The 25,806-nt window shown below is 34.5% G+C and overlaps 1 protein-coding gene and 1 long non-coding RNA gene across 8 annotated transcripts; one reads left to right on the plus strand and one right to left on the minus strand.

Moving 5' to 3' along the window:
• Nucleotides 1-24,382, plus strand: GNPDA2 (glucosamine-6-phosphate deaminase 2). Of its 7 annotated transcripts, none has more exons than XM_006727321.3 (7): nucleotides 233-367; nucleotides 3,295-3,456; nucleotides 7,478-7,579; nucleotides 8,651-8,833; nucleotides 13,876-14,060; nucleotides 17,799-17,973; nucleotides 23,370-24,382. In XM_006727321.3, exons 2-7 carry the CDS (start codon nucleotides 3,333-3,335, stop codon nucleotides 23,429-23,431), a joined length of 831 nt encoding a protein of 276 aa, XP_006727384.1. In that variant the 5' UTR covers nucleotides 233-367; nucleotides 3,295-3,332; the 3' UTR covers nucleotides 23,432-24,382. The 7 variants fall into 7 exon arrangements, with proteins under 7 accessions (XP_081668559.1, XP_006727384.1, XP_030882956.1 ...); XM_081812434.1 differs by having other exon boundaries at nucleotides 355-413; XM_081812435.1 differs by lacking the exon at nucleotides 233-367 and adding an exon at nucleotides 659-681.
• Nucleotides 23,772-25,771, minus strand: LOC145720205 (uncharacterized). Its single transcript, XR_014143038.1, has 2 exons — nucleotides 24,745-25,771; nucleotides 23,772-24,525 (listed from the first exon to the last, which is right to left on the minus strand). It is a non-coding gene; the product is annotated as an uncharacterized LOC145720205 (long non-coding RNA).
• Nucleotides 25,772-25,806: the final 35 nt, after the last annotated feature.

Here is a 25,806-nt window from a genome sequence, read left to right on the forward strand (position 1 = left end):
AAGTAATGCTTATGTATGAGCACAGCAGTCCTACATACTAAATTTCATAAACCCAAAGAATCTACCTCAATTCAACTTCTGAGAGTTGATAAAAAAGACTGGCGGGAAGGTGATGGCCCAGGAACTGGAAACTCCCGTGCAGGAAAGGGTTCCTGCCTCTCGGAATTCTTAAGAACCTCCGCACAGCTCATCCCTATAGAGCTAGAGGTATGCGCATGCGCAGTACCCGCGGGCTGCGCCGCGGTCCCTTCTGCGCCTTGGGTTTACATCCGGGTCTTTGGACTTTGCGTTCCACACGCCGGCTCCGGGTTGCTGGGTGCTGGTTGTTTCCGCTGTTCCGACATCGGAAGTGCGGGTGGGTCGGCAGGTGAGTCCGGGCTGGGGACCAAGAAGGGGAGTCAGGCGGGGAACAGGTTGGTCATTGCCCCCTGGGGTGGGATTTGTGCCGAAACGGGGGCGTGCGGCCAGGACAGATTGGGGTCCCAGGAGCTTCGAGGCGGGGCTAAGGATGACGCGTGGCTGCTGGTGCCCTTCGAAACTGGGCCTCCGGGAGCAGGTTCCTATCCCATCCTGTCTTTTGGCGGCTTTCTCCTGACACTTGTTAAAAATCAGTATCAGTCACCCTCATTTGTATTCGTTATAGTTTGCGGAGTGATTGGGCTCAGCAGCCACGCACCTAAGGTGGATTTGCAGCCCTGGCGTTTGCCTTCTAGGTAGGGAACACAGCCTTCTCTGCTGCTTCTCGCCCCACATAGGGATGGGGCTCCCCTGCCCTGCACTTCAGAGACATTTTCAGGTCAGGTGTAGAAAAAAAGCTCAGAGCAGGAATTCTGAAGTTCAGATGCTAGTGTAGCTCCTAGACTAACTGTGCAACCTAAGTCTTGTGCAAGTTCTCATCCTGCTCCAGAGTCCTGAGATTTGTATTCAGCAGCGCATTCTCCAAGTTAATGCACATTCAGAATGAATCAGCACCAGAGGAAGGTGAGGGAATTGGGGCGGGGGGGATGCTGTGTCATTTTTTGAGCGCTATGTGGTTGTGATGCCAGAGAATTGCCCTGAGCCACACCAGTTTGGATCTATGAGGATTGGCAAAAACACATTTTTTAATCTGAATAAATGTGACCAAAACATTTTGCTTTCCTCTGCGTGGAATGATTCATTTGAGGCTTGTGTAATGAAGTCTGAGTACTCTGAATTTAAAACAAACAAAACTTGCCTGTACCTGATCTGAGAGACTTAACTTGAACTTCTTTGCAATGAAGTCTCTTCCTGTGGTGTTCTTTTCAAAATTTAACCTGATTGTAATAATCATCTATGATATTTCTAAAAGTGCAGATTCCATGGATCCCATTTCACATCTGTTGAAACACTTATGTCCGGTGAGAGGGGCCTGGGAATCCATATTTTTAGCAGGCATCCTAAGTGCTTCTTTTAAGGCACATCTGGAGCATGGGTCTTTCAGTCAGATAGACCCTCTACCATTAATAGCTTTATAACTTTAGCAATAAATATCTGAGTTACAGTTTTCTATATCTGAAAAATGAGGATGATAATTTTTACCCCAGAGACTATTCAGCGATTCTAAGCCCTTAATAGTAGGGCCTCTATCTTAATCATTTTTGTGATTACACAACTTAGTGCTTGCATTTAATAGGCCCTCATAAGTGTGTTGAATTGAGAAAAAGAGATAGCGTGCCCAGAACACAGAAGATACTTGGAAATTCTAATGCTCTTCCTCCTTACCTTACAATTCTTTTTTCTTTTTATCAATAATCAGTTTGCTGAATATTCTTGTTAGAAGTAAGTATATCTCTTGATGGCCATACTTATTAAGAGTTAAGTATATCTCTTTATGGCCAGGAAATGTTTCTGATTCTTGGTGTAACTTTGAAATTGTTTCTGGCATTAGATCATTAATGAATTTAAATAGAGGCCAAGTCCATTTGTGTTGGAGTGAATTTATGACTTCCTATGTAGATTATTGTCTGTAAATGCTATTTGTCTCTCGTTACTGTGCCAGAATTTTAAATCACGGTGATCATAATTTCTTGTTATGCCAGAATTCTAAATCTTTATGTTTTTAAGGATATCATTTAGGTTTCATATATTCATTGTAATAAGACCTACTATTCCCATTAATTTCAAGAATTTGACTTATTTTTGCATGTAAAGTGTATAGAAACTCAGGACTGCTGAAGCCATTTGTAAAAGGATTGGTGTGGGTGACAGATCCATTTAAATATGAAACTAAGAATTAAAATCTGGGAATTAGGATACAGTGTAAATGTTACAAATCTTGTCAATATAAAAATAATACATTTTACGGAAATCAGGGGTTGTGAGTCATGGTAGTAGGTCAATCCACATTGTCTAAAATGGAATCATAGTTTTTAAATGACTCTGATCTCAATATTTTGTCTTAACCTTAGATTACTCTTTTAGGAACTAAAATTGCTTTTTATGAAGAATTTTTTTTTCAGAGATCAGCAGTTTTAGTTCACTTTTTCTTTTTTTAAATTCAGGAAGAATTAAATATTATGCTTTTTATTAAAAACAGCATGTCTAGTATGAATCTCATTGTTGAAAATTATTTCTATACATTCTATTTATATGTGTGCGCATTAGATAGACATCTGGAATGTTGTATGCCTAATAATAGTTTTTATTTATGAGTGTAGGATTTGAGTTGATTTTTTTTTTCTCTTACACCTTTCTATATTGAAAAATTTTTAAGTGCAGGTATCATTTTTACAAAAACATTTAACAAAAGGGAGGTTTGGTTATTACAGTATTTATAGGGAGAGTTTTGGATTTTAGTAAGTACCCCAGAGGTTGCTAAGTATCATTACTCCCTTTAACTTGCATTCAAGAAATGAGTACTGCTTTCTTTGCCTTTAGGTTTGTTTTATGTTGCTTTATATAACATCCCTGTCAAGACAGTGTAGTGTCGTGGCTTATAAAAACTTTAAGTTTGCCTTGATATGAATTCTGGCTTTGTCATTTAGTAACTGTGTGACCTCAGTCAAATTATGTGACTTCTTCTCCTCATCTAAAAGTGGGTGTTATATTTAATTCAGAAGATTGTGTATGTACCTAAATTACGTAGGCCACTGCTCAGAACCCAAGGTCTGTTCAAAAGAGAAAGGCTATTACTATTTTAAAAGTACAGGTTGTATTTGTATATAAGTATGTCTTTTTTAAGTGATGTCCTTTTTAAAGTCATCAGTCATCATAAACACTTATGTTTGAGTGTCTGTAAATTACTTAAAATGCTCTACAATGGAATTTTCTCAGGTTTGAACTTCTTGTCCTGGAAGCTGTGCATCACCATAATGAGGCTTGTAATTCTTGATAACTATGACTTGGCTAGTGAGTGGGCAGCCAAATACATCTGTAATCGCATCATTCAGTTCAAACCTGGACAGGACAGATACTTTACATTGGGTTTACCAACAGGTAATACACCTTCCCCCCCCCCCCCCATTTTAGGTACATAAAATCATGGGATGGAAGGGTTTCTTTTAGTAAAATATGTTTCCCCTTTATTTTTTGCCATATCACTGAATGAACATATTAGTATATAGAGCCAGAAATGTGTATATAACTATCTGGTATCTGTGTTTCATTACTGTTTTCTTATATTAAAATTATGTATCACTTACCACTCCAAAATGCAAAAGGAAATTTCTTGTATTAAAATTATACATCACTTTCCACTCCAAAATGCAAAAGGAAATATCTTAACTTAAGTGATGGTCATAATATTTTTGTACCTTTATCTAGTCATCTTTTGTTTGTTTTTAAGGATGTTACTTTCACTATTCATATACTTAATTAGTAGATTAGCCTTTCTAATGATTGTTAAGAGGTATCTGAACTATGTACTCTTGTCTCTTCATTTTACTTCCCCCCGCCTCATATACTTTTATTATCTTATTAGCCTTTTATAATTTGTGTTTATTTTCTTTTTATTATAGAAGTATTATGACTGAAAAATTGAAGACTGGTATGTCTTCATGACAGAGTAAACCTAAGTATGAATTGCACGTTTTGTTGTATTTAGTTCCCTGTTAAGGTTTTTCTTAAAAATTAACCAAGTAGTGTCATTGATCTCATGGCACTTAATTTTTTTTTTTTTTTCATGGCACTTAATTTGATATTGTTGACTTCCACAGTAAAGAGTATTGCACCTGGAATCAGAGCTACTACTTACTTTCTTGGTGACTGCAAGGCATTTATTCTACCTCCCTAATCTTTGGTTTCCTTTCCTTTAAGAAAGATAAGGATAATAATAGCCGATAATGCTGTTTGAGGCTCAAATAAGGCAGTGTTTGTGCCACTCCCTTATGTACTGTAAATACTGTATAAATTTAAGGTTCCCATAAGTGTGTCTTATTTAAACAGTATTTTTTTCCTTCTGCTCCTCCCCCCATATGTGCTAACTACATAAAAGCTACAATTATACTTTTTTCCACTTGTGTAATTTCCATGAAAGGTATTGTTTAGCTCATGAAGTTGTTTGTTTGTTATCTTGCTATTTGTCTTTTGGTCCAGGGCAGTAGATCTTGGTGAGAATGGTAAAGAGGGACTTTTAAAAACTGTACACACCAGACTGGCAGCATCAACACCCACATTTTTTATACATGAGCCCCAATGGTTGGACATGGCCTCTGTATCAGTTTGCATACTGTAAACCCAGGCTGCAACCAGGCTAGCTGCTTTGATCACTCTGTCTTAATTATGATGTAGAAATAAACAGTAATTTTAGCTTGGGGGCAGAAAGTCTTCAAAGTGATGAATGCAAGCAGTCTTAAACATACTTTTGTGTGTTTAGATCTACAAGTTTTGCTTACTTTAGGATAGTTTAACTGCTAATAATGCACCTGCCAGTGACGTATCTTGGAAAACCTTTGTTGACATTTTCCACTTTCCTCCTTCATTGACCATTGACAATGTTAATCACGCTCTCTCCTGCTTGCTTTTGAAGTTTGAGCATATGTTTATGTAATTGTATGTAGCATGCTGTATTGTAATTATCCCTCCACCAAGCACAGTTTCTGGAGAATATCTTTTCAGTGCTTATTGATGTGATCTTACTTAACAAGCTTCACATGTAAGGGCCTGCATGCTTCCTGCCTCCCAAACTTATTCCCTGATTCTCTTACTCTGAATCATGATAGGAAAATTAGACTACTTGTAGTTCAAAGAATAGACCTGACCTTGCTGGCTTTACTTTCATCATGTTGCTAGTGTGTTACATAATGAAAACTATATGAGCCATGGAACCAGACAGAATCTCTTGAATCTCTGGCTTCATTACCATATGATATTTGGCAAATTCCTTAATCTTTTTGACCCAGTTTTTCCATTCTCAAAATGGGAAAGATAATGCCAATTTCCCAAGGTTTACATGAGCTGATGTATAAAAATACCAGTATATAGCATCTAGCACATGGTAAACATACAAATGTCATTTCTCGGCCTCCTCCCCCATCTTTTTTTGTTCTCAACTACAACCTAACCCTAATTTTAACTATTGGAATTCTACCCCTTCTTCAAGACTTAGTTGAAATGTCATCTTCTTGGATATCCTTCCTTCAACAAACAAGACTATAATCTTTTCTTCTTTGATTTACAACAGTTCTCCAGACTTCTTATAGGTTATTTATAATATTTTTGTTATGATTATTTGCCTATTCCTATCTTGTGAGGTTTTTTAGGATAGAAACAGTTTTAATTTTTCTTTCATCTGAATCATAGTAAGCACTTGGTAGTAGTTATGTTAGTAAATAAGTTTTGCAAAGCAAATATTAAAATGAAGTTTCTTTAACCAGTGCACCATGTACCGGATCTTTCATTATTTTTTTTTCTTCAGCCACTGGATTAAAAAGTAGGAAATGAATGTGGGTTTTTTTGTCTTCACCATTGTGACTCCACCTTTTTTATTCATATATTCTTAAATCGAGGGAGTCCTATAATTAAACTCTTAACATTGAAACAAACACAGATTTGTTTATGCTTCTCAAAAGAAGGAAAAGCACACTTATCCATCTTTAAGATAGGTCTTATGTTAGTGGGTTATAGTTCTTTGAGATGGAATTGTAAAATTTATAAATTATTATAATTTAAAACAGTATGTTTGCTTTAGCTTTAAAAAAATCTTTAGTCTGTTCTCTGAACCTATATTTATTATTTATAGCCACTTGTATTATTCTTTCATCTCAAATGAAAGGCAATCTTTTTACTACTATAGAATTTACTTTTTTGTTTTGTTTTCTTTCGCCAAAGACTGTTTAGGTCTGTCATACTTCTGTCTGCCACTTGAGTAGAAATTTTGTGTGCAGATGTTTTGTTTTGTGATGGTGGATATATTAGGAATTAATCAATACTCCAGCCAGGATAGGGAGGGCCAGATCTCTTGTTAAGAATGCATTCAATCGGGACGCCTGGGTGGCTCAGTCGTTAAGCGTCTGCCTTTGGCTCAGGTCATGATCCCAGGGTCCTGGCATCGAGCCCCACATCGGGCTCCCTGCTTGGCGGGAAGCCTGCTTCTCCCTCTCCCTCTGCCCCTGCTTGGGTTCCCTCTCTCGCTGTCTCTCTCTGTCAAATAAATAAAATCTTTAAAAAAAAAAAAAGAATGCAGTCAATCTCTAACCTTCCAGTTTGTAGTTAAAATGAAAAAATACAGCAAATTTAAAAATGGAGGCCATCTACAAGTGGCTAAATTTATTTATCTTTATTGTGCCATGTCAAGAAGCACTATCATACTGATTTTAGTTTTATAAAACATGTAAAAGAATCACATTTATAAAACAATAAAATCAGATAAAATATCCAAAGCCAAGATCCCATCTCCCAGAGGTCATTTTACTTTATACATTTTAGCTGATATATGCTGAAAATAACACAAAATAAGAAACAGAACCTCCAGTTAAAATCATAAAGGCTAATGTTCCTCAAACAGTCCTTGCCAATTTCTGAGTCTATTTTGAAAGTAGAGACAGTATTTAAATTTAGCTCTGGTTTCCCTTTTGATTTCATTAAATGGTCAACTTGACCTTTTTATATTTCATTTATATGACATAAATCCTTCTCTATAAAAGCTTTTACTCAAAAGGTGAGGTGTTTATTTTTCTTTTAATTCAAATGTGCTTTCTAGAAGTTTCTAATCTTGTAATATACAACATTAATTCCAAATACTGAACAACTCTAGAATAATTTTCCAAACTATAATTTCTATTGACAGATTTCTAGTTTTAGTCAGCAAATTCTAATTTACTAAGATTTCAAGGTACCTTGCAAATGTATGTATAATTCAAAATACATTTGTTAATTGAATATGTATTTAAATTAATCATTGTTTCCCTAGTAAATTAGAAATAGAGAATATCATTAAGAGAATAAAGTAAATATAAACTTTTTTAAAAAAATAAGTTTTTCATGTTATGTTAGAAAATGGACTCTCTGTCTGTTTTAGGAAGTACACCTTTAGGATGTTATAAAAAACTAATAGAATATCATAAGAATGGAGACCTTTCTTTTAAATATGTGAAGACCTTTAACATGGATGAATATGTAGGTAAGTATATCGTTTGAATATATTATTTGGATATGTTATATTTTAAATAAAATGAATATATTTTAAGAATTAATATGTTATTATTTATTTATGTTTTGAATGTAATATAATTAGAAGATAATGTACTGCCTTGTGGTGAGGTTGGGAGTTTATATTTAAAAAATCTATATTTTTGTGATGCCAGCACAATATCGTGGAGGAATATGGGACTAGAAATCAGAAGATCTGTATTCATTCTTGGGCTCTGCCACTTACCAATCATGCAACTTTGAGCCAGTACGTCACACATTTTGGTTTTTTTTTTTGTCCCCTTAAGGCAAAGTTAAAACCAGTGTTGTTGTGGGGATAGAGCACCACATATGTAAAAGTAATTAGTAAAATAAAGATTTTTCAAATATAAGTATATTTATATTTGTGGCTATGAAGCTTTTATGCCATATTGATTGTTAACTTGCTTAATAGGAAAGATCTGTGATGCGAATAAACTCTTGTTTTAAACTTTGAACATAGGAATACATTTTTAATGTTAGCCTAAGTGATAGCCAAAGAATTGTTGTGATTCAGTATACTTTGCATGCATATAGGAAAAATAGATGAGAAACATGGACCAACATTTCAGATGTATGGCTAATTATTGTTGAAATTAATACGTAAATCAGTTCCATTGGTAGAAGTTTTGTGCCTGAGAAATGGAGTACGGTGATTAAATGCATGTGAACTAGATTTCTGTGTTTGAATTCCAGTCTTTCTATGAGCTGTGTGACTTTGGGAAAGTTACTTAATGTTTCTGTACTTTTGTGGTTTATAAGATAAGAATGATAAAAGTAATTCCATAGATGTTACATAAATCATTTGAATTAATACATACATGTAAGGTGATTAACGCCTGGCATATAATGACCATGTATTCCACATAAAAATGCCTTTAAATTGGATTTAATTTGGATATCCATTGGATATGGAATAGAAAGGTTATATATTTTAAATAGCATTTATGGCTTAATCAGAAAAGTAAACTTTGGATTTATTCCTGGAAATACTTACATTTTTATTTATTAACTTTTTATTTAGGACTTCCCAGAAATCATCCTGAAAGCTACCATTCTTATATGTGGAATAACTTTTTTAAGCATATTGATATAGATCCTAAGAATGCTCATATCCTCGATGGGAATGCTGCAGATTTACAAGCGGAATGTGATGCTTTTGAAAAGAAAATAAAAGAAGCTGGAGGAATTGACCTTTTTGTTGGAGGTACGTAAAACATTTTCTCATTAATCTTACCTTTGTGTAATGTAGGGAACTTCTGTAACTGTAATACCCATTTATTCAGCTACTGATTTTTATTTTACCTTATTTTCATCAAAAAATATTAAGGTCGCAAGTTAGAATTGCTTAAATTATGTCTTGAGAAATAAGTTCCAATACCTGCTAAACTCTTCTGTATTATCTCTTTAGAATTAACAGTTTACCACATCTTTCAAAATGAGTGATGTTTCTTTTCCTGAATGATAATTGTCTTTTATGATTTCTTTAAAATCCCAACCCAGCTTTCTTACCAAATTACAGGGTTAAATCCCTAAAAGTTTGCATGTGGAACAGTGGATTTTCGCGTTTCTGTACTGATGACTTAAATTACTTCATCTCATTAAAAAAATCAGTTAAGACTGATGTGAGACTTTATCATCACCCTTTAGTTAATGTGAACTAAGCTGTATAACTGTCTTTATAAACTCCACATGAATAAATGTTTAATTGGCTAAATTCCACTTGAAATTTATATATATCTACATGCATGTGTGCATTTATAATGTACCACTGAAAATAGGAAATTTCTTTGTAATGACAATATGGTTTTCTGTCGTCATTATGAAGCCTGAGACAGCTAATTAATTACCATAAGAATAGTATAACAGCAATGAAACTGAAACCAAAATGCTTTTTGCCAAAGTTTTTAGTATTCAACTACATGAACTAAAGCTCTAAATTAAGTTCTCCAGATATATCTTATATTTATTAAAAGACTGCTTAAAAGTATATGAATTAGATCTTCAGTAGAGCTGTATTGAGGCTGACTGATGGTTGAGGTGGCCAGATATAGTTGTGGTGGTTGGTTGCCCTTGGGGAAAATGGGGTATTACAGTCAGACATGAATTCGCATTCTGTTTGGGTCACTTATTATCTGTATGACCTTGGGAAGTTTATTGAAGTTCAGTATAATTGAGTTATTTGTAAAACAGGAATTAATCTCACTGGATACCCTTAGAAGTAATTCAGTAAAAAAGCAGGAAATTCAATGAACTAAGGAACAATTATTTCAACATCTACAGTTCAGAAAGAGAAGACTGAATAACACTTAATGGAGTACCAATTACACACCAACCACTATGCAAGCATTTTACACGTTATAACATGGTGAATTCTCACAAGTTTTGGAATGGTTAATATTGAGATTTTCTCTTTGAGGAAATTTCTTTATGTACCTAACAGAGCCAATATCATTTACTTTATTTTGTAAATGGGATGGTTTTATCTGAGCAAGAATCTAAGCTAGACTGTTTCATTTTTCAAAATAGAAAGTTATCTATGTTTTAAATAAAATTCCAGTATTCCTGGAAAATATATGTATTCCAGTTTTGTCCATATGGTTCAATTCTGAAATAATTACTATTTGTACTTGCCAATATCAAGGGTAATTTGGGAACATTTAAGGAATGCACTACCCATGCATTCTTTAGGTTTTCTAAACTCCAGGGGCGCCTGGGTGGCTCAGTTGGTTAGGCGACTGCCTTCGGCTCAGGTCATGATCCTGGAGTCCCGGGATCGAGTCCCGCATCGGGCTCCCTGCTCGGCGGGGAGTCTGCTTCTCCCTCTGACCCTCCCCCCTCTCAAGTGCTTGCTCTCTCTCATTCTCTCTCTCAAATAAAAAAAAAAAAAAAAAAAAAAAAAAAAACTTCTTAAACTCCATACAAAAATCAAGTAGAATTACTATAATGTATACCTAATTACTGTAATGTAATTATACCTAATGTATCTGTATTTTAGTTATATCAAGAAATATTTCACTCATTTACCATTATACAAAAAGGCATGGTAGTTAATAGAGGTTCATTATTAAAAATGGCTTAATGAAAAATATCTTTTACTTCATTTAAATATTTTTTTTCCTTTTAATTTATTTGCCTTACCTAAGGATCCATGTGACAAATCCCTTGGGGATTCTATGCCAGAAAATAGAATTTACTTGGGTGGGGGGACCTAAGAACTCTTAAACTCCATTTTCTCCCTTTGTCTGCTTTCCAGGAAGTATTTACAGCTTAATGTAGTGTTTAAGCCTGAATATCCCTTATCAAAGATTTCTCTTAGAACTTTCTTCTTTTCCTATAGTTTTAAGTCACTTCTCATTTCTTTTTGGCTTAGGTTTTTTGGTGTATTTCCTCACTGTAGGTCACCTTAGTTTTCCCTTTGAAACAGATGGATTGTAAATTATAATTATGTGTGTGTATCACTGACTCTTATACTAGAAAGAACTTTCCTTTGTTTTCTAACCAATTTTTGTCTTAAGCTTCCTGTAGACATTTTCTCCTGACCAATCAATCAGTCAATCAATAAATAAGATTTCCTTGCCTCTTCCATTAACATCTTCACTGTAGTCATGTCATGATCAGGGTCTGCCATTTTATATTTACCATCCAAAAGACATAATTACTCTGTGTATAGGGGAAGAAGGGTTAGCTTATTGCATTTTCTTTGAACTTTTTCCTATTTGGAGTACCCTATTATTGGATGTATACTCATGCAAGAATCTCATTTGATTCTTTGCCTTTGTTGATCTAGATTTGTTATTGGATTTTCAAGATGAGGCTTGGTATTTGGGTCTTATCACTTACCCTTCTTTTGTTCCAGGGTTTGTTGGTTAATAAAAACACTTAAGAACTGAGCCAAATGGGATCAAAATATCAGCCTTATTAAAGGTAAAGTTGGATTAGAGATTTCAGGTTGGGCTTGAGGCCAAAATGGGGTTTCCTATTCTTCCCCTCTAAACTGGAAATAGTAGAATGAGAAGAGCTCAAGACTGTGAATCCATCGTGTCTTACTCCTGGGAAATAGAATAGGAATTCCCTTTCCTCAGTAGAAAAGAAAAAGGAAATATATACTGCCAGAAGTTCTCATTCTCCCTGTGATGACAGAATTGCTAAAATAAAGAGTAGAGTGCAATCTACTTGCAATTTTCATTTTACAAAAAGATTGCAATCATGCAATCCCTGACCCACCCCCAGCAATAAAATACACAAATATGAAATTTTATAGATAAACTCTAAGGATATTATTAACTTTAAAATTATCTTAAGATACTGTTTTTTAAAAAAATAAAAAGACTGTGGGGAAAACCTTAACCCTCTCCTTTGGGTACATGATTAGAATCTTTGGTTTGCAAGTAACTGTAATCTACTTTGGGACCAAAAGTGAATTAACTAGAATGATTCTGGGCTAACGCACAGAATTGTTAGAAGAGTTGAAACAGCCAAGTCTGTGGAAGAACAAGAACCAAGGAGCCTCAAATCTCCAAAGCAGGAACTTATGGATACTCTCCTGCAGTGCTATCATCAGATACCTTAGCTGTAGATGCCCTCCTTCTTTTCTCCACCCCACACAGGTTTCAGAATTTCCTGAAATTCTGACTGTTTCAGCTTGGGACAAGTGTTTATCACTAGACCACAATCATCCGGACTCAGAGAGATACAGAGTAGATAAAGGTCCCCTCCATTGTGAGGGGAGCAGAGCAAGGTAGAAGGAGAAGAGAAAAACTATACTGAGCATACCAAAGAATAGCAACCATCTTTTCATTTATTCAGCCATTATTTATTGAGGGCCTCCTATGTGTCATGTATTATTCTAAGGGGTAAGGGTATAGTAATTAAGAGAAAGTCCTTACTCCAGTGAAATTTACATTCTACCCCACAGAACTGTAGGAACACAGGGAAGGCCTGTAATCCAGACTCTGATGTTTTAGAGATGTTTCCTAAAGGTGTAAATATATTAGTTTAGACTTAAAGACTGAATGAGAATGTGCCAGACATATTTATATCAGGAAGCTCAATTTCTAATAGTTACTTCTGGTCAGTAAGGGAATATATTGACCCTTCTCTGTCTTGAACCACTGCTGATAATTTCAGCCTTACTCTACACTTTTGTATGACCCACAATACCAGTTAGAACACTAATGTTGATCCTTGAGGACTTCCCTGTTTTTTCTGGAACTTTTATTTTCCTGGTCCCAGCCTTTCTTCTCTATACATACATAGAGAAATATAAATATTTACACAGATACATATTTAAGAGGAGAAACAGTAGTTTTACAAATCTGAATGAAAAGAAATGCATATCTATAATTTAAAAACTTATATTTATAGGCAGATACATATACACCAATGGAAAAATCCATACATAATAACCACATGTAGGTCAGGCCTTGTCACCACATTAAAAATTCCTAGAATGTGGTGCTTTGGTAGCTTATATTTGCTCCCTAAGATTTTCATTTCTTCTTTGTTCCATCAAAACCAGGTTATTCTGTCATATTTTACTTTATTGTAATCTGGGAGAAATTGGTTTGAATTATAGGCTAAGAGTCAGTAAAATACACATATCTGTCATTAAAGTAAAATGCAGAGTATAAATATAACAGGTATTTTGACTCAGAACTTGTGGGTTTATTTTTTCATTGAGGTTGTCAGAACTCTGACTAGCTAGTAGGGTACACATATGTAAAACTTGATTTATTCATGCCATAGAAGGATTCTTCATTTTACAAAAAGATTTACTTCCAGTTTCGTTCAAATAAGGAATGTCATATTTTTATCTATACTTTAGAGGCAGTCCTAGAATATTGGAGCTAGCAGTGGGTCTCTTTAAAGCAGTGTTTTCAGGTTGTGGTTGTCACCCATTATTAGGTTATGAAATCAGTATAGTCATTCATATTCTGCATTTTCCTTTTGTATGTTTTGCTAATGAAATAGAATGACTCCTAGCAGGGGTAAGTATTGTTTCATGCAGTTCTTGTTTTTAATTACATTTGTATGTGTGTATATGTGTGCTAGATTGCAGTGTCAGTTACATTCATGCTAGCTCAGTGCTAAGCATATGGAATACACTGAAATACTTGTTGAATCAAATACAGGAACAGGTATTTAATGCAGCATTAGAATATGGCTATTTGCTCTTAAAAACAAGCTGAACTTTGAGAAATCTTATTTATTTTATGCGTCTATGTGTGTGTATACTTCTTTTAAAAGGAATTGGTCCAGATGGTCATATCGCTTTCAATGAGCCAGGATCCAGTTTAGTATCAAGGACAAGATTAAAGACTCTAGCAATGGACACCATTTTGGCAAATGCTAAATATTTTGATGGAGATTTATCGAAGGTGCCAACTATGGCTCTAACAGTTGGTGTGGGGACAGTGATGGATGCAAGAGAAGTAAGAATTCAATATTCTTTGCTATCTGTAGATTTTGGAGGAATTATGGCACCAAATAATTTTTGTTACATCCTATTCACTAGGTAAACTGTTATCGAGCTCTCAATGACTTCTGTCTCACTGCCAAGTTTAGAGTCCAACTAAGTCTTTTGGAGCTAAGAATTAGGCACCACCCCTTCTGGAATACTGCTACATTGGCCTGTTCTGCTTCTCAGTTTGAGTTCCTAAAATCATACTGATCAAATGGTCTGTTTTTAAGTGAAATGGTGTGGTGAAAGGTCTGTTGTAACAAAAATGCAATGCTGGTTAAACTGTTTTTGGAGGCTCAGGATAATTTAGTGTAAAGTACTTCTTGACTGTGGGAGGATAGCCAGTTAGTTTACAGCATAAAAAGAACCCATTTAAGGCTGAATCTGTTCTAAATTTGGTATACTTAAGAAGGCAAGTACTCTGAACAATATATCCTGCCTAATTTTTAAATTTTTAATTGGGCTTTCATTTCCTTCCCTGAGAATAACAGAACAAATTATAGTCAGCTCAGGATTCTAAGTGGTTCAATTATATGGAAACTCCATTCCTTCCTGATAACAAGATGGGACAGGTTCAGAGGAAAGCGTACAGACAAGTTATGATGAATAAGTAATGTATCTTAATGTAAATATGTCTAGACTTGAACATACAAATAGAACTGTCATTCAAAATGAAGTTTTTCATCTAAAAATCATCAGTATGTGAAGAAAGACCTTCACGAATTGAAATTCCATAGTAATTAAGTTGAAAAAGATTTTAGAGCAATTGTATTTCTAAAATATGAAACTGAAAGTTATGCAAATAGATTTCTTACATTTAACAAGATTTATTTGCTAATTTGTAATGTAACAAGCTAATTCTTAGAATGAACAGAGAGTTATTAAGATACTGAATTTTTTTCTTTTGGTCAGTTTTTCAGGAAAATTTTATGATGTCACTCAGCTCAAAGTACTCACTCTCAGCATGACTACAAAGAAAATTATTATGACAAAACTATTCTAGGACTTCATTATTTTCCCAGGGGCCCTAGTGCTTTGATTTTTCTATCATTCTTTTGAAACAAGTATCACATCATCATACTTAATGATTTTCTTATCTTTAATTGTAAGGAGCTTAATGTGTACAGATTTTCATTTGCCAGTGATTTTAATTGTGATGTGAGCTGTTCTTCAATTTTAGTTTCATTAAGAACAGATACACTTAATAAAATTTTGAATCAATGTGTGGGGAAGATGCTATTATTAGATGGAAAGTACATATGAATGGTAAACTAAATTTCTAAGTGGTTAGTGTATCAGGAAGCAGCTTCACAGTTTGGCAGCTCTGTTAATGAGGACCTTCTGTACATAACCTTGGAAGTGACACCCTGGAAGTTATTATAGGTTTCCTTAAAATTTGGGAATTGTCAACTAGATAAGGAACCACTCCAGTCACTACTTTATCACTCTTCTTGGCTTGAGGCCTTCACACTGATTACCACTGTGAAATGCTCTACTTTTCCAGACCTTGCTTAGCTAAAATGGCACCTTTCAGTTTTCAACTTTCAGAATTACCTTTCTTGACCATAATCCTCATAGTCAAAGTTACTTTCTTCTATTTTCTCTTAGACCACTCTGTTCTTTTCCTTTGTAGCACTTCTCACAATTTCTGATTGTTCTTGTATGTTTACTGGTTTAGTATCTTTTTTCTCACTAATTTACAATCTCTGTGAGTTTATAGGTCATGTATATCTAGCACCTTACGCTGCTTGTCACATAATAGGTATTTAATAACTGTTGGGAATAGTGTGAATTAATTATGTTCATAATTCATGTTGGACAAAGTTCTATCCACAGCTGTCATTTACTTGAACCACCAAATCTGATTTTTGTTGACTTTAGGCTCTTTGCCAAAATCTAAATTTACCTTCAAAGGATTGAAATTTGTTTTTACTGAGGTATATTTAAAGATAATGTCATATACTTTAAAGATAATTTCAAAAGAGAAATTATTTTACACTATTGCAACATCTTTATAATTGTTATATATAATAATACTTTGGATATTTATTCTTAAGGTGACATAGGAAAAACTAATTTAAAAATCTGCTTTTGATTTTGCTACCTTGCTAAAAGTCACCAAAGTCAGTAATGACTTCTTCATTGCTAACAACCGGCATCTTTTCTGCAGGTCTTATCCTCTTGGGTCTCTTTTCATCATCTACTACTGTTGACCATCCCTCCCATCATAAAACTCTGCCATTACTCTTCTTACTTTCTGAGCATTCCTTCTCAGTCTGCTTCCCAAGCTTTTCTTCTTCATCTGCCTTTTGAATATTGTTGTTCCCTAGGGTTTCATTCTGGAACTGCATATTCACTCTGTATGCTTTGGGGCATGACCTTTTTTCTTTTTTTTTTAATACGTCAATAGCAGTCACTCCTTGAAACGTTCTTTCAGTAGTTTCATCACTATTCCAAAAAGATAAAGTACTCCCAGTACAGTGATAATAATATGTATCTTTATCTTGTACTCCTGAAGCTGCACGTTTTGTATTTCCAACTTCCAGCTGACATCTCCATATTTAGACTCCCTATACTTAAGCTGTCCAAAATTTAAATTTATCTTTCCACCAAATTTGCCTTTCTTTTGAATATTCCCTCCTTTGGTGAGTAGCAACACTCACCATGAAAATTAGCTTGATGGGGCGCCTGGGTGGCTCAGTTGTTAAACATCTGCCTTAGGCTCAGGTCATAATCCCAGGGTCCTGGGATCAAGCCCCGCATCTGGCTCCCTGCTCGGCGGGAAGCCTGCTTCTCCCTCTCCCACTCCCCCTGCTTGTGTTCCCTCTCTTGCTGTGTCTGTCTCTGTCAAATAAATAAATAAAATCTTAAAAAAAAAATTATATGAGGTTGAAACGTGTCATTGTTTCTTCTCTACATCTAATCAGTCACCAAATCCCAACCATTTAACAAATAACTTAGAGGTAAATAAGGACTATTAAGCCTATGTATCAGTTTTTTCAAGGATTATTGCAAACCCCTTCTCAATCATAAAAATGGTAAAGATTCATTCTGACACATACACCCTTACTCACATTTGCACATGTTCTTTGAATTATAGGCTTTTAGGAATTTGGGACCAACAGCTTGGATTTTCTGTAATTCATAAGGGTATTCTTAGTCTTGTGTGCTTAAAGGACAGTTCTTACATTTAAGTAGATCCCTAATCCTTCTTTAAATCTAGTTTTAGACAACTTTGATAAAATCTGTGAAATAGTCTTTAGGCTTCTTTCTCTTTCAAAGTAATATCTACTGTATTGATTGCGTTAGAGCAATTTGGTGTATCATTCCTAGTTATGTAAATTCTTTGTTGACCTGCAGTTCTGCTTTTGCAAAACAGCCCTTTTCTTTCTTTTTTCTTCATTTTCCCAGGTCACTTACGCACATCAGTATCTAATGTATTAAGTACCTGCATTATGGTATATTCAATAATACTTCATAAGAAGATACTATTTTACTTTCTTAAACCAGAAGTTACACTTTATGCTTGCCTTTTACCTTGAAGAACAAAAATAAATACCTTGAACTGTGAAGAAATATGTAGCTATTTTATTTTACCTTCAGAAGAGTATTGGTGCTAACATCTTTCTTTAAAAAAAAAATAGAGCTTTTTAGTCATTTGAAACATGTTTTAAGAATTAATTAACATGTAATGGTCATGACTTTTCAGGTAATGATCCTCATAACAGGTGCACACAAGGCATTTGCTCTCTACAAAGCAATAGAAGAAGGAGTAAATCACATGTGGACTGTTTCTGCTTTCCAGCAGCATCCCCGAACTATTTTTGTGTGTGATGAAGATGCTACTTTAGAATTAAGAGTTAAAACTGTGAAATACTTTAAAGGTGAGCATTGAAATTTCAGAAGCAGACTGTGAGAATGTCCCATTGTAGATGACAATTAAAACTTAATAGAGTGTGGAGTCACATCTTGCACTGTGCCTATTGAAACCAGCATTTTGCCAACACAGTAGCCAGTTCTTTTTAAGGAATAGAAAAATCTCACCTCAAATAATAACTTTCAAAATAGTTTCCTATTTTTTTCTGAAATCCAAAATTTGATAAAAAATATCTTACTTTCATATTGTATATGTAAGAGTAAGTAACCCAAAAGGAAATATATATATATATACACATATGTGTATATATATACTTTCTGATTTTCTTTTCATTGTTTCCCTGCCCCACCTTCCTCACTAAGGTATGGTTTAGAATCTAAGCAGCAGGTAAGTTGGGTCACCCACTATCTCATTTAATCTTCACAATTTCAAATTATTCCCATATATCAGTTATAATGGTTCAGTGTCAGAGCAGTATGGAATAAACTCTGCAAGTAAGTAGGGGTTTGACTGCCCAGACTTCTGCATGTAGCTTGTCCTTTTGACTCTTCCCTGCTGTCTAGTTCAGTAATTCTTAAACCTTCCCGTACCGGGTTGTATGTATGAAACTACATGTGCTTGATGTAATGGGTGATTTAAGAGATTTTCAAGGAAAATTTGACTATACTGTTTAGAAACCATTCCCTGCTTAAGAGTGAATTCCACATATACACACACATAATAAACAAGCTGTATAAATAGGTGCTCTTTATAAAGTATTTATATAGCTGATATGAAAATATATAACTGGTCATCTATATATATATACACACATACAGAGTATGTAGTATGTGTACTATTGATACTGGATGGATATGTATTTTTAATCTTTGTACTCTAGTTGCTAGGTGCTTATTTAACATGTATTAGAAAAAATACACTAAACCGATCAAACTTGTATTCTATATCATTTTGACAGTTAAAGAAGTTACCATATTTTATTGCCTGTGAGACACATCTTTTTTCACATCTATCTTGTCTAAAATTGGGATGTGTTTAAAATTGGTGTCATTATCAGTTACCTAGTAGTATTTTTTCTTAATGATACATAAAATAATGTGTGTCTCATAGTCTTCAGCATCATTCATGAAATAGTATATAAATTTAAATTACAAGTCAATTTAAAAGAAATCTTTAACTCATAGTTCATGTAAATGGTGTGAATGTGGCAAAAATCTTGATGATACACAAATGAAGTTTGATGAATAGTGAACAATCAAAATTTTAATCATGCTTGGGGCGCCTGGGTGGCTCATTTGGTTAAGCAGCTCTGCCTTCGGCTCGGGTCATGATCCTGGAGTCCCGGGATTGAGTCCCGCATCGGACTCCCTGCTCAGCGGGGAGTCTGCTTCTCCCTCTGATCCTCCCCCTCTCATGCTCTCTGTCTCCCATTCTCTCTCTCAGATAAATAAAAAATCTTTAAAAAAAAAAATTTTTTTAATCATGCTTAGTTTTATATTTGCACTTAGCTGTTGTGAGCACTTTCCTATTTCACTATTCTTCAAATGCATTTTTAATGGCTATATAAGTAGATGTATCAAAATTTACTTAAACCTTTCCTTACTGTTAAATGCTTAATTATTTCCAGTCATTTATATTTTTATCAAAAGTTACTTTTTTTTTTTTTTTTTACCAAGCCACAGAAGTATCAAATTAAACTGAAATATTGTCAAGTTTTTAAATAAGTTGACAGGTAAAAGAGATCTGTGATGAGTTATGAATAAGAGTCCTTGTATGGAGTTTTACCCATATATTTCCATGTAGTCTTTCAGATTTCATTACAAATAGATTCCTTGAAAAAATTAATAAAAGGAATCCCCATTATCCACATATTTTAATGCCAGAGATTCATTTAACATTCCCATGTTCTGCTACCAGCAATCCTCAGGTAAACCCTTGTGCTTATCAAATGTTGTCAATTCCATTTTTATCATAAAATGTTTACATTTTAGTGTAGTAAACATTTAATAAGATAATAATAGCCAATACTTCTATGACCAGGCACTATTCTAAATGGATTATACTTGATTTACTTAAATTCTCACAATCCAATGAAGTGGGTATTCTTATAATCCCATTTACAGGTGAGTTAACAGGCTTAATAGAGATGTTAAGTCACCCAAAGTCATACAGCTCATACGTGGGCAGAGCTGGGTAAGCGAAACCAGTCTTATCTGGTGTCTGGGCTTTTGTCCACTGTTTATACTGCGTCATAGAAGAGAAATAAACTCTGGCTATCTAAATCATATTTCTGTTTGTTTGGGTTGCTTTCATACTGTAATAATTGCTTCCAAAAAGGTATGGACATAAAGATAATTTAAAACACAAGGGGGGTAGGTGATTACATGTATTTTGTTCTTTTAATTCATCTGTCCAGATTCTAAGCTGTTCTGAAACATTTCGAAGTATAGACTATTCATGAGAGAATCGCTGCACTGCTCTTTTGAGGACATTGTATTTTCTAATATGGATCTGTATGTATTTCTGGAGAGGTTCAGGGTTATCAGCCTGTCAGAGAGTGCCTCCTGTCAATATGGAGAAAAATGGAATTGAGATATTATTCTGGGCTATATGCAGACCTCATTTTACAGTAAGGTATTTTAATACAGGGTAGAGTAATTGAATATTCATAAACTTATACGTAAGTATAGTTTTATATATTTGCCATATTCTCATTGAAGTATTTTACCACTTTAAGATGTACTGGAGGATATGAATCCTGTAGTTACCTTCTGTAGTTCTTCAGATTCCAGTCACATTACTACCCTATCTTCTGCCATCACTAAAATGTGCTCTAATTATGTAGGCCCAGAAGAAAATCTAGGTTAACTGCATCTAAAACAGTAAAAATCATTGCAAATGGAAGTTTCAGTATATACCTTTTGGAAGATAGAAGTAAATTGCAGGAAAAGTTTAATATTTAATGTTTTAGTCTAATTTTTTTGTTTTTGCTGATTTTATATAAAGCCTGTATTTTATGTCCTTGAGAGTATATTTTCAAGACCTCATCATTATGGTGAACATTTTTGCTTCATCCTTTGTAGACCCTATTCCAGTAGCTTGAAACAGAGATTGAATGATTCAGATGGAGTCAGAACCATAAAATTGACATTTAGAATCTATGACATTTAACAGCTTCTGGCAACATGTTAGGAAGTCTATACGTTTTAGTACTCAGAATTTATTTTTTTCTGTTAATGATTTAAGTAGCAATGATTTGTTTCTATCAAATTCTTGTATACAAAATTGTCAGTTTTACCTTAAGTCATAATAAATTCTTTATCATCCAAAATGCATTTCTAGTTTGGAAACAGCCTTATGTGTAAAAGTTACAGCCAATGTATAGTTAAACTTTATAGAGTTGAATTTTTAATGTTTATTCTGATGTTTTGGGTTTTCAAGCTCTAATGTGTTATTTCCATGATCAAAGCTGTAAGTAAATGATAGATGAATTGTATCAAGTAGAATGATCCTCTTAATTACAGTGGCTTCTCCATAGGAGGTTACATCTTCTAAACTGAGTGGCTAAAATTACCATTGTTTTTGTGTCCCCTCTCCTCCTAGGTTTCTCCAGTTCCCATTTTACTGCTCTTTACATTCTGGTTGTTGAAATGTATTAAAACTTTTCAGTTAAATCCTGTTTTAAATAGGATTGGTTCTATTTAGAGATATTATCTGGTTAATTGTTTTCATTAGCAAATATTTCTTCTGCACTATAAAAATTACCCTTTAATGTGTATTTTTAGTAAATATAAATTATATTTTCCAGTTAGTGTCATCAGCCAAGAAAACAGGCCAAAGTGCCTTCAAGTACATAGTCTCACATGCTGTTAGTGAAAAAAAAAAAAGAAAAAAGAAAAGTGTAAGATCTCTTCCTGAAAGTAGTTGACTCAGCATCATAAAAAGTTGGCTTATTAAGTGATTTGAGAAAATAAAATGTAATATATTTCGTTAAAAGCTTCACAAAGGTTCACTGCATTATTTCAGCATCTGGAAGTGTGCCTGGTACATTGGAGGCATTTGATAAATTGTGGGTAGTTGGGACAGATGGATGGATGGGAGAACACAGGACTATGAAACCACCGCAGTCTAACCACTAAATTATGTAAAATCACCCTATGAAGCCCAAAGGATATTAAATAAAAAGAGTTAAATAGAAGCTGAAGAAAACTTTGAGTTGACAGGATGGAAAGCCCTAGAAAATGGATAGTAGCACTCAGATTGGGAGGAAATAGCTCTTCCATAAGAGCTAACAGGAGCAAAACAAATTCCCATTAATAGAGAACAGTTCAAGTATACTGATAAAGGGCTAGACTGTATTTTTTTAATTTTTTTTTGTAATCTCTACACCTAACATGGGGCTTGAATTTACAAACCCAAAATCAAGTCACATGCTCTTCCAACTGAGCCAGCCAGGAGACCCTGGGCTAGATTATACTTTAAAAGCAAAAGGAAATGTAAAGGTTAAGAGCAAAAAGGAAAACCAGGGTTCAAATGTCATGACTCTTTACCTCTTTTGGGTCATGGACCACTATGAAAATCTGGTGAAGAGACTGTCCTCAGAAGAAAATGCACACATGCACACACACTTGCATACACAAATTTGTATATTAATGCGGGAGATTCAAAGACTCCTTGAACCATCTCTAGCTCTTTTATATCCTAAGATTGAGGCTGTACTTGATTTCTGCCAGGTGAACAGCTTCCAGTTGTCATGTTTGGGAGTCAGAAATGATTCAGTATTGACTGCTCTACTTTTTTGGCATTCTAAGTTTAAATCTTTGGTTATGTTTAAATACGGAGTCTTCAACTTTTTAATGGCACCTTGGATTTTTTTATTAACCTCCTTCAGTATAGTTTGTTATCACCCCTATTGTAAATACACATGTCAAAATAGTGGAAAATAATTTGCCAAATGAATGGATAGGGTAATACTTTGGGGAACTTAAAGCTATCCCAGTTTAATAACGGTTCTGAGTTCCTGGGCTGGAGTCTGGTAGAGAAGTGCAGAGGATCAAACTCAACAGACTTATAGGATGTAATTAAAATGTATTAACCAGGTCATTATTCAAATTTGTTATTTTGCCATATTGAAGCTTTGAAGGCAAGAACTGCTTCTACTCCCAAGGAATTTGTACTCATTCTATATCTACAGCTTCATAAATAACTGTAAATTACTATTTGCTAGGTAGTTACAACTAAACATTATGAAACATTTCTATTTGCATTTTTCAATAAAACTTAACTATTCTGTATCGGATGGGAACCAGTATACTTATTGTATCTTATAAACTATTTTCTAAGGTAAATGAGAGATAATTCAAAATTAAAAATAAAACTAGAATTGTGCTTTTTTTCTTTAAGGTTTAATGCATGTGCACAATAAACTTGTGGATCCACTATACAGTATGAAAGAAGGAAATTGAAGGAGATTGGAGCAAAATTCTGCTTGAATGAACAGAACACTTTTTTAAGTAGTAGATGAATTTTCAGCTATGCAATATAAAATGGGGATTTTTTGAAGACTGTCATTTTTGAAGTCCAATATCTATATGTTAAACATTCCATATTTACAATGTGTCCATTTTATACTAAGGTTTAGGAGAAGTAGTTGGTTCTCACAAATACCTGTTTATTATAAAGTACGGAAGCCACACAGCCACTCTGTAAAACATCACAGAAATGAAATCTTTGTTTAAAAATTTCAAGTCATTTTAAATGTGAAGAATCTACACATCAAGTATCATTCATATGAATCTGGTGGCATTCTCAGAGTTACTTTTTAATCACATAAAGACACTCCAAGCCTTTCAGATATCAAACAATCATTGCAAACCTTTACTTTTGGAATGTAATCTTTGTATTTTCTGTGCATTACACACAAGCTTTTCTGCACGTGGTTGCCTTAGTCATCTTTCTGCAGTAGCATCTGGACATCAAAAGTCCTGCTATATATTGTTGGAACAGAGAATATGAAGAGATGCCAGTGCCTAAAAGTACAGTTTACGTCCTTTTGGAAAGTATGTATAAGTGCATGATTTTTGTGCACCGCCTTCTATAGCACTTTTTTACAAATGTGCTCTTATTTTTATTTAATGACTTGGGTTCATGCTTTTAATATAAGTATTTTGGCAATTATGAACTTTATACCTAGCAACATACTTAAATTCTTTTGAAGACAATTTTCTGATTACTGTTAAATTCATAAATGATTAGCTTTATTCCTTAATTATATGTCTAAAAGGATAACATGATGAAGTATATATAAAAGGAATTACTGTAAACTTAGATTGCCATTAACAACTTGCATCATTAAATTGCCAATAAAAGTATATTGTTTTCTATCTTTAACTCAAATAAAGCTTATAATAAACAAATGTTATCTAAATTTTATTTCCAGAAGTGAAACTGAATACATGCATCTGAGATATTCCAACATTATTAGTAGTATTGATTCTGTATTTACTTTTTGTTGCCATCAGGCACTTAAGAGGTTTAAGTTAGAAGACAGTAATTCTACCTATAATTTCTTTTTTTTTTTTTTTTTAAAGATTTTATTTATTTATTTGACAGAGAGAGACAGCGAGAGAGAGAACACAAGCAAGGGGAGTGTAAGAGGGAGAAGCAGGCTTCCCGCCGAGCAGGGAGCCCGATGTGGGGCTCGATCCCAGGACCCTGGGATCATGACCTGAGCTGAAGGCAGATGCTTAACGACTGAGCCACCCAGGCGCCCCTCTACCTATAATTTCTTAGTCACTCAGTGGGGAGTAAAAAATTCTCCCATTTCTTCAGCATATTTTGCATCTTATAAGCCCATCTCAGAGAAGCATTACTTCCATACCTTAACTAAAATGTGACTGAAATGTTTTTTTTTTTTTTTAAGATTTTATTTATTTATTTGACAGAGAGCGACAGCAGGAACACAAGCAGCGGGAGTGGGAGAAGGAGAAACAGGCTTCCTGCCAGGCAGGGAGCCTGATGTGGGACACTATCCCAGGACCCTGGGATCATGACCTGAGCCGAAGGCAGACGCCTAACAACTGAGCCACCCAGGCGCCCAAAATGTGACTGAAATGTATTTACAATTAAGTTCCTTAAAATAAACAGCAAATAAAAATAAATAAAACTGTTAGTATAAAATAGGTTCCTTAAATCCCAAATAACGTAGTTATAATTGCCTTGTGTTATAAATGGTCTTTAAATAAGTCATATCATCTTCCAGTCACACACCTGGTAATAAAGTACTGATTACTACAAACTACCCTATCTAAGAGAGTCATAGTATTATAGTGAAAACGCTATTTTGGTGCATGATTAACTAGTTATTTCTGTGCTTAAATGTGGCAGCTGAAACACAGCTTAGAAGATCTTTGCATCACTGCCCTTGATGTTAGGGGGCTATTTTGAGTCAAGCCCATGTACACAAGCTCCTCAGCAAACTGATTTCTGGCCACTCTAGCTCCCTAGCTCAGAGGCTAAGCTGCTGTTAAAGAACTAAGAAGCCTATCAGATTTCCACAAGGCAATAAAGCACGGTAGCTAAGAACTAGTAGAAACCACTGTTTGAATCCCAGCTCTGTCAATAACTGACACCGGCAAGTGTTAAGTCTGAGCTGCTTGCCCTATAAGATGGTAACAGTACTTGTACCTCGACTGTTGTATAGACTGAATGAAGCAATGCCGACGGAGCTCAGCTCAATGGCTGTCATATATTATACTCAATAAATGGTGGCTACTCTAATACTCATATTTAAATTATTGTAGGGGCGCCTGGGTGGCTCAGTCGTTAAGCGTCTGCCTTC

This window comes from Leptonychotes weddellii, chromosome 2 (genome assembly GCF_054177405.1).
Source record: "Leptonychotes weddellii isolate Sample4059 chromosome 2, ASM5417740v2, whole genome shotgun sequence".
NCBI lineage: Eukaryota > Metazoa > Chordata > Mammalia > Carnivora > Phocidae > Leptonychotes > Leptonychotes weddellii.